General features: G+C 40.5%; 1 protein-coding gene across 1 annotated transcript in view; it reads right to left on the bottom strand.

The window, feature by feature from the left end:
• Window positions 1-4326: 4326 nt before the first annotated feature.
• Window positions 4327-9813, bottom strand: part of LOC311232603 (uncharacterized protein) — a gene marked incomplete at its 3' end in the record, with an annotated part of 38999 nt that continues 33512 nt past the window's right edge. The window contains exons 11-13 of the mRNA XM_084319463.1: window positions 8978-9108; window positions 6501-6596; window positions 4327-4851 (exon numbers count right to left, since the gene is read on the bottom strand). Coding sequence (XP_084175589.1) covers window positions 4327-4851; window positions 6501-6596; window positions 8978-9108 — 752 coding nt within the window. The remainder of the gene's footprint in view (window positions 4852-6500; window positions 6597-8977; window positions 9109-9813) is intronic.

Raw genomic sequence — 9813 nt, 5'->3', positions numbered from 1 at the left:
AGAAGTGGCGTCGTTAGCCCTGGGCTTCCGGGGCTTTAGCCCCGGATGTTTTTCTCCTAGCCCCGGATCGAAAAAAATTTAAATAATAATAATAATTGGTTACATTTTTTTTTTTTTTTTTTTTACTTTTTTTTTTTTTTTTTTTTAGATGTCAGCATCACCATTGTCTGTGCTGAATGTTTGTTAGTGTTCGGTATTTTTTGTTGGTTTTTAGTACTTTAAAAAAAATTAGTAAGTAGTTTTCATTTGATCCTATAATTTTTTCATTCACCGATTTGTGGACTTTTTAGTGTCCTGAAAGGCGCCTTATAAATCAAATGCATTATTATTATTATTATCATCCAGGAGGGAAAAGACACTTTGGATAGTAGGGACTGCATCTCTGCCTGTCCTGACCAGGAAACACTTTGCAACTGTGATCTCCTCTGGCAATAGTTGGATATTGTAATGTGTGGCGAGGGGTTGCAGCAATTCCACTAAGAGAAACTGGTCTGAGGCTGGATAACATGCCTGTATGCCTCTCATAAGTTGTTATCCAACTCATGAGAACCTGCTCTCAAGCTCTTGCAGCATTCTGTCGACGACTGGATAGAACAGTCTCTGTCTCAGCTGATCTCCTGAGCTGAGGTCTGAGCTTGTGCCACAAGATGACTCAACTACATACTCGTCCATCCTTTTCTGCTTCCTCCTTTGGCTGGTAGTATGTTCCTCAATCCAAAGGCCATTACATATGGCCTTTGTCCTGTCATACATGTCCACTGTCATCTCTGAGGTGCGATAACCTTTGAGTGTGTCCTGCACTGTGCTTTTAAATAGTACAGATATTGAAGATGTGCACTTTAACGCAGCAGCACCTGGAGCCATCCATACCCATGTCCAGTGTCCTATAATAAGCTTTAATCGAACCTCGGATAGTCCGGTTGGTTTGGGGTGGTGTGAAAGCTCATTCACTCTTGCAAGTGAACCCTGCTGCGGTTCATTTGAGATGTCATCATCATCATCATTTATTTATTCGTACATGGAATTACCACAGTCCAACAGTACATATTCATATAATTCACCAAAAATACCATGGCCGAAAGGAACAGGAAGAAGAAGAAATCTTATATATACCTGCCCCTACACACACACAACACACCGATAGACATATTGTGTAAAAACAAACAGAATATACCCATTTTGCAAAAAAAAATAAAAATTTAACATCAACATAACCAAATTAAATCAACATAAATAAACCCATTTTGTCTATCTAGTCAAACTACATATTTAGGTTCATTCATTTACACACACACACACCCCCACACACACACTTATATAATGTATTATACTTCTATATACTATCTAATTTCTATTTTATTATAATATAACTAAATCATACTATTTATTCTACACCATAGAATGTATATATGTATATTTGTACTCCTGTTGGGGCTTCTTGGACCAGATCAATGTTTTATCTGGCTAAATAAATAAATAAATAAATAAGAAACTGATGATTTGGTCCTGTTAACTTTGAATTTTCTATGGGGACTGCCCAGATCCCTCTCATGGACCTGGACCTCACTTTGAGATCCTCTAATGATTCTAGTTATTCAGTATTCATCTCTAATTACTCTAAAATTGCGTATTTCTGTGTTAACCCCCCCTCCACCCCCCCGGGCTGAAGCCCCCAATGTTTTCTAACCCTAAAAACGCCCCTGCATTAGACCCCCATAGGCGTGATCTAATTTGTATAACACACGACTTCAAGTGGTGTAATACTTTTATACAATGGCCAAATTCACCCAACCTTATTGCTATAGAATAAACACAGTAATTGAAGCATAATGGAGATTTATTCACAAAACCATCAGCAGACAAAGTAAAGAAAAAAAAAGCTGCCTCCGTGTCTAGAAGCAGAGGAAGGTTGCTTCAAAGCATGCCATCTAACAACAAACTTCATATAAATCCCGCAATGTATTATTGTTTTGACAATGGGTCATAACAAACCAATTACATAATCCAACATTGTGTAAACAACATATTCCAGTTGACTTTTTAATTATTCGTTACGAATATATCCATACTTCCATTGTGTCCAGGACATCCAGTGAAATCCCTTTGTAGGAGTGTCCTTTTGAAGCAGAGGTTGCTACAAAGCATGCCATCCAACAACAAACTTAATATAAAATGACTTCTATAGCCACACTCCGTTATGCACAAGTTTACGGACATACAGATACAGTACTGCTACATCTATACATACCAGATTTACAAATAGAGTACTGTTTTTGTAGGGTGATTATAGTTTATTTACATTGAGGTTCTGGGGTCACGTGGAGTGCGTTATACAAAATAACAACCGGTAACTTCACTGTGCTTCTTAAACAATGAATGGGAAATCACGGCGGTGCCCGCGGCTTTACATATTCGGGGTAACATGATCATACATTTACATATCAAAATGTACAATGATAAGTTCGTTTCCGTCAATGTCAGCATGTCTTTTTTCCATCTCCGGCTTCTCCTGCTGTATACATTTACACTTATATTATTCAATGAGACTGCAAGCCAGCTTTTGCACGACGGAGAAATAAAATTTAAATTGTGACGAGAAGATCATCTCCAGATTCAGATACAATTTAACACACACACGGTTCCAAAGATATTTATGTTTTGCTGCAAATTTTCACCCCACAATGGCCTCTCATGTTGTCTTCTCCTCTCCGGGACCCGAGACAGAGAACTCAGCCAGTGGCCAGTCCCCTCAGAACCCCCCCCACCACGATTTATATTTTGTTTTACAATGAGTCATGACAAACCAATTACATAATCCAACATTGTGTAAACAACTAACATATTCCAGGTGAGTGTATCTTTTTTGAATGAGTCGTTATGACGAAATCAATACATCCATTCATAAGATTGGTTTCATTCGGAAAAGAATGAACGGCGGATTCATTCTGGAAAAAAAGTTATTCGGTTGTGGGCAGGTTCTGGGGTCACGTGGAGTGTGTTATACGAAATAACCGGTAACGTCAGTTTCAGCCAATCAGAATAAAGAAATTTGCATGCCACTTATAATAAAAACACTTTCTGAACAAATCAACCTCAATAAAAACAATAATTTTAACAAGGCACAGCCACAAAAAAAAAAAAAAAAGTTAAAAGGATAGGTTCAGATGAGCCTCATTTATCTCAAGCAATTTAATTAATAACCATGCGGAAAGTGGTTTACACAAGGATCGTTGTCTATCAAACGTCATAAATTATAGTAAATTCTACGATTGAGGACATGTGTAAAATATACAATGATCTTTGCTAGGCATAAAACAAGTTTAGACATTTAAAAACATGATTGACCAAAGACGTGGATAGTAGGGATGCCCCAATCGATCGGCATCTGCTGTCATTGACTAAAATGGTTGGATCGGGCATCGGTAAAAAGTTTTTAATATAATAAATAAAAGAAATAACAATTCAGTACATTTATATCTATGTGTTAATTTGTTACATAGTGAAGTAATGTTTTGTTGCCTTGCACAAAATAATGATCCCAGTCTCTTCCACACAGTGAGGCATACAGTTTATTAATTGAACAATGGGTATTTACATTTAGTCATTTAGCCGACTCTTTTATCCAAAGCGACTGTACGACAAGTCATCAGGAAGGGCACAACTCATCAGCCGGGTAACAATGTTGGTGCTACAGTGTAGGTTAGTATATTAGTGCATGACAGTAAGGTTTGATCATTATAAAAAAAAAAATATAAAAAAATTTTAGATAATGGTATGGTATCGGATCATTTAGTCCAGAGTCCGGACTTTGAGAATGCCTGTGTTAGACCTACAGTATAATACTGCCAGCTGCTATAACAAAAACCAAAAATGGTGGTATCGGCCGATATGGCTCATAGATCGGTATCGGTGGCAAAACCGTGATCGGGGCATCCCTAATGGATAGCCCATTATGACATTGATAAAGTTCAGATCTTTGTGCGATTGTTGTCACTTATTACCGCTTGCCAACTTTTACAAAACAAGAGTAAAGTCAATTATGTACAATCAGTTTTCACTGGATTTAGAAAAACGACAGACATATGCCACCATAAAGAAGCCAACTAGTTGACCGTTAGCTAGCCAGCTAAGCTAACGGCATGTGAAGTGGAAAATGTTGTATACGTCATGTACCGACAGATTGATGCCATCGTTTCGACTCTCTGAAGTAGGTAGGAACAAATTGGTACCATAACAGACTGAGACTCACGGTTTGTGACAAATCAGAATTCATAAAACACGTGGACCATCACTTGAAGGTCAAAAAGTCACACTGAGGGTCAACGGTCACTCTAAGACCACTACCTCATCAGCATTATTATTATTTTCCTCCTCCAGTGTTGCTTCAATCCCTTCATCTTCCTCCTCATCCAACACCTCACCCTCTACCCCATCCTCATACCCAACCTCATCCACCACATAACCATCCTCATCCTCATCCACCACATAACCATCCTCATCCCCAACCTCAAACCCCCCCTCCTCCTCCTCCTCCTCCTCAGCTGCCTGCTCCTCCTCCTCCTCATGTCCTCCCCGTTCTTCCTCCTCCTCCTCCTCGTGTCCTCCCTCCTGCTTCTCATGTCCCTCCTCCTCCTCCACCACTCCTTGCTCTTCCTCCATATTTTCCTCCTCTTCCATCCCGACTGCTGCAATGGCCTCATGCTCAGTTTCTCCCTCAGGCTCCGCTTTCTCCTCTGTGGAGGCCGCCTCGGCTTTCTCCTCTGTGGAGGCCGCCTCGGCTTTCTCCTCTGTGGGCACCGCCTCCTTCTTGCCGTCATTGTCAGGATACGAGTCAGCAAATGGGTTCTCACCCTGTGACAAGGATTCAGAGTTGAAAGCAGAACATTATTTCTTTTGGGTGCGAATGGTTGTACCAAGTTAACAACACCAGGTCTAGGTGGCATTACTTTAAACTCTTAACTTGCAACGGCCCATTCTCTGGCCGTCATGCCCATGCACGAAAGTCATGGCACTTTGTGAGCGTCTAGTGGCTGCATTTTTCGCCGAACATATAAATTACCGTTCGAAAGATCCGTTTGACGTTCGAACGCCACCTCACTCGACAAAATCCGTGCCTCGGTTTTCGAGTTACATGACGATATGTCAGGCGAGTGCCTTTTTACGCGCAGTGCGTCAGATGACCACCCCGGACTCCCGAGGCTCCAGAACTGCCAATCATCCGCTGATAGCGAAAACTATTGGTCAGCGTTGTAGCCAATGAGTACCTTTCCAACGATAGGGGAGAAGGGGGGTGTGCGAATAAGGGATCTAGGTGAAAATTGATGAGCGAAAACCAGAAGTGAATCACACTTCAAAATGAACGGCCGTGGATGAGGAAATGGATTTGAGCTTGTGTTGTTGTTGCCGGTTATAAACCGTTATTTAACATTGGAAAGACATTTTATATATCGTAAATTACTACCTAACCAATCAGATCTGCGATATGAGTTAGCATCAGAAGCAGAGTAACCTCGTTCTCAGTTTTATGAGCTCCGTGAGAGCAATGATAAAACGAGCAGAGCAATGTGTGTGGACAAGAGGCGGGTTGCTACGTTTACTGTAGGAAGGGGCTTTTAGACCCATGTTTTTTTTTTTGCTTCGAAAAGAGGGACATCCTCTCAATATGCGGGACATTAGGTCAAATGGCTGTGCAGTACAAGCAAAAGCGGGACACCTGGTCACCCTAACTGTGGCTCGCGTTTGTTTACTGTTGCTCGCGGATTATGTGATGGGCAAGCTACTTGGAAAATGTAGTAAGCTACACTACCAGTTACTCTCAATTTAAATATAGCTCAACTACAACCATCAGGCTGCTCAACGAACAATGAACACTACACAACAACCATCAAACGCACATAGCACACACATCCACATGCACTTTAAACAAACACACTGCAGCACCCACTCTCCACACTTTATATTTATTGATGAAGGATTTGCACTACAACTCGTACACCTTACTGTAAATTATACCTAAATTGTACCTCATCCCATTTCTGCTTTGCACTATATAGTATTGTATATTAGTACACTGCATAGTATATTATATGGTAACTCAGTTACGTCTATTCTGCATCGAACATTGTACATATGTCTATACTGAACACTGACCTCATTTTCTACTTCTAATTTACATGCTATACTATGTGCTAGACAAGATAAGTATCAAATAACAGTCTCTGGAGCGTAACAGTAAGAAGCATTTTGTATAAAAGTATTCTGTACTTCTGTATGACAACTATTAAAGAAACTTTATTATAAAACAAACTGAAACTGGAAACAAGCCCTCTGTCTGGCTTTTTAACATGTACTTGTATTAATGTACCTTGCGGTACCATGTACAAAATGTTAATAAAGTATGAGGAAAAAATTTACTGACGACTTTGCATTACACCGCCTTTTCAATGTGTAAGAATTGGCAGCACTTCCAACTACCATCATACATGCATTAGAGTTCATACCTTGAGGTAACTTTCCAGCTTCGTGCGAGTGTATTTGTGGTTAAGGATGCCACGAGCAACTGACAGGCTGTCCCTCTTGCCCTGTTCCGCCATACCCTTGAATTATAAAAAGGAAAGACAAAAATCATACACAGGTCCGAGAGCAAAACAGGGTTTTAGAAATCAACAGGAGCATTGTAACCTACTAAATAACCCAGCATTTAGTAGTACTCTTTAAACCACTTACTTGAAAAGACACATGAGCATTTGGTATAAGATACCATTTTTAGATTCAAAGCACCTCTATAACTCAACTCATTCACTCACTTAGGGCACGTTCACACCTACCCCGTTTGGTCCACTTTAAGTGGACCATGGTCCCTTTAGATCGATAGTCCGTTTGGTTTGTACAGGTGTGAACGCAAACCGAACTATAATGAGGACCAAACAACCGAACCATGGTCCTCTTGAAAAGTTGGGACTCGGTTCGTTTCAAAGTGGACCATGGTTTGTTTGCTGTTGGTGTGAACGCGATCGAACTTTATATAATACCTAATCTAGAGTCTCTCTCTCTCTCTCTCTCTCTCTCTCTCTCTCGTAATAGTATCATTACGCTGCGGGCAACTGTTTACGTTTGTGAATAGGGATGGGAATTGATAGGATTTTATCGATACGATTCCATTATCGATTCTGCTTATCGATTCGATTCTTTATCGATACCCTTATCGATACCTGATCAATTTATAATTTACATAAATAAATTGGAAATGCAACAGAACTACATTTACATTTAGTCATTTAGCTGACGCTTTTATCCAAAGCGACTTACAAGTTCTGTACGACAAGTCATCAGGAAGGGCACAACTCTATCAGCTGAGCAACAATGTTCATCAAAGTGTTGAGTGCTACAGTGTAGGTTAGTTTATTAGGACAAGTGCATGACAGTACGGTTAGTTAGGGTTAGATATATATTTTTTTATTCAGATAATGGTTGAAGAAGTGCGTCTTTAGTCGACGGCGAAAGATTGGACGTGATTCGGCTGTCCTAACTGGGGTGGGTAGTTCATTCCACCATTGTGGGGCAAGGACTGAGAATAGGCGACTTCTCTTTGATGACCCTCCCGGAGCTTGGATAGGAGTATGTCTGAGGCGGCCAGAAGATGCAGAGCGTAGGGGTCTAAGCTGGTTAGAATAACAACATGCAACTTGACATTTCTGATTGTCATTTATTGTTGAGCCCCCATGTCAGTAAAAAATAAAACATTAACTATAGCCTACACTTAAATAAAATAATGTATTTGAGATTCTCTTAAAATGTATTTATTTTTTTTATTCTTAAACTAATTTAATCTATTGAATAACAGGTTGTTATTCCTCCGACTTCTGTCTCACACACACACACACACACACACAGAGACAGAGACAGAGCTCCCTCCCCGGGCCCCTGTCCTTTAAGGTATTGGCTTGTGTTGCTACACGGACACATTTGTATGTTGCACCACCATGGTACTTCCTGGCTTACAGTGTAGACTTGTAAATAAACACTGCAGCTCTTATTATATGTGAACTAAAGAGTACAAGGTTTACACAACAGCCCCCACCTGCTGTTTTATTGTATTTGTACCTGTACTATCCGCTGTCAGCTGTTTATCTCTCTTTGTGAGCTTGATTAAATAGCGTTAGCTCACGCTAGATAGCGTTAGCTCCGCGGCTAATTTTAGCTCACCCTGACCTAAATCAATGACTAGGTTCTAAAGCATTCAAGTAGTTTTCACTGCACATAGAAGTAGCCAAACAGCGGGAGCATTTCGGGAGCATATTACCAAAATCCAGGCAATTTCGAGCCCTTAAGGAATCAAATAAGTCTGCCATGGCTACATGCTAACGCTAACGTTGTTTTGAAAACCTGGCAGCGATAAGGGAATCGAAAGTCACGGGAGGCACACGGTTCCAGGCATCGGCCAATTAGGAACCGGTTCCCAACGGGAACCGGTTTTCGATTCCCATCCCTATTTGTGAATAGTCCAATAGATGAGACAGCATGTCCTTTGTTTACAAATTAGATCTGCACCTAACAGGGTAGTGTGAACGCAGACCAAAAACAAACAAAGTATCATTTTCACATTTGGTCCACCAGAAAGTCCGGACTATCCAGCGGATAGTCCGGACTATCCCCGGACTTTCAGGTGTGAACACGGCATTAGACACTCTGCCCCGAGTGGTGGCTCACAGGCATGGCACTTTGTGTAAAAGAAGCTCAAGAATGCTTCACATCTCTCTATGATACTATGTGTAAAAGAAGCTCAAGAATGCTTCACATCTCTCTATGATACTATGATGATATAAGGTGCTTCACATCTAACAAAGACTAAAGTGTGACTCACTGTCACTCATTCAAGTTAGCCACTCTGTCCCTAGTGGCGGCTCACACGCATGACACTTTGCCATAGTTTAACAAGCACACAGCGTCACAGACACAAAGCATTAAGCTGCTCCACCTTGCGGTTGTAGTCGTGGTCAGGTGATTTGATGTGTTTCTGAAGCAGGTGGTGCTGCATGGGGATGAAGAGGTCACATGCTGCGCAGTGGACCGCCTCCACCTTCTTCATGTAGTGTTCCATACCCAGCTCTGCAGACAGGGACCAGACAGAAGAATATTAAAGGCTGACGAGTCAAGTTCATAATGACATCACAATGAGACGAAGCATCATCTACACCGCACAAGCTGCAATATGGAAATATTGTAAAGTTGTTTTTAAAATAGATAAGTCAGTGAGTGACAGGTTGAGTATGATAATTACTTAATAGTGCCGTCAGGCGAGTAATTTCTTTTTAATCGCCTAACCATTTTAGACCAGATATTCTATAATCATATTTCAAATTGCATGTGTCCGGATGGCAGAATTCAGTACTGTATTTACAAAACCTTCCGTTTAATCATCTTCCACTTATTAATTTGCTTAGATTTTTAGATTCATCAGGAATTGATATTCCCATTTGGTTCATTACAATTTACTCAAGCCTAGTAACAGACAGTATTTCTGATACTGGGAATACATTCCCTGAGATCCATAGATGTCCCTAGAATCAGATACCAAGAACATGCAAATGGATGATTTGAAAAAAAAGTCTGTAAATGTTTATTCTACGTTCTTATGGAATGAAATGATTAAAAAAAAACACGATAATTTGCTGTGTAATTAATTCATCTAATTAACGCGATAAACCGACAGCCCTGCTTAACACTTTCTGTGCCAGCAGTGCTGTGCCTAGGAACCCTGTTGCGTGCCAACGGTCTATTCAATGACAGAACGCTCACATTTGTGAACGCATA

The sequence above is a fragment of the Notolepis coatsorum genome (assembly GCF_963971535.1).
Source record: "Notolepis coatsorum genome assembly, chromosome: 7".
NCBI classification, from domain to species: Eukaryota; Metazoa; Chordata; class Actinopteri; order Aulopiformes; family Paralepididae; genus Notolepis; species Notolepis coatsorum.
The sequence above is the reverse complement of the archived record's forward strand: the minus strand, read 5'-3'. Positions and strand labels throughout refer to the sequence as shown.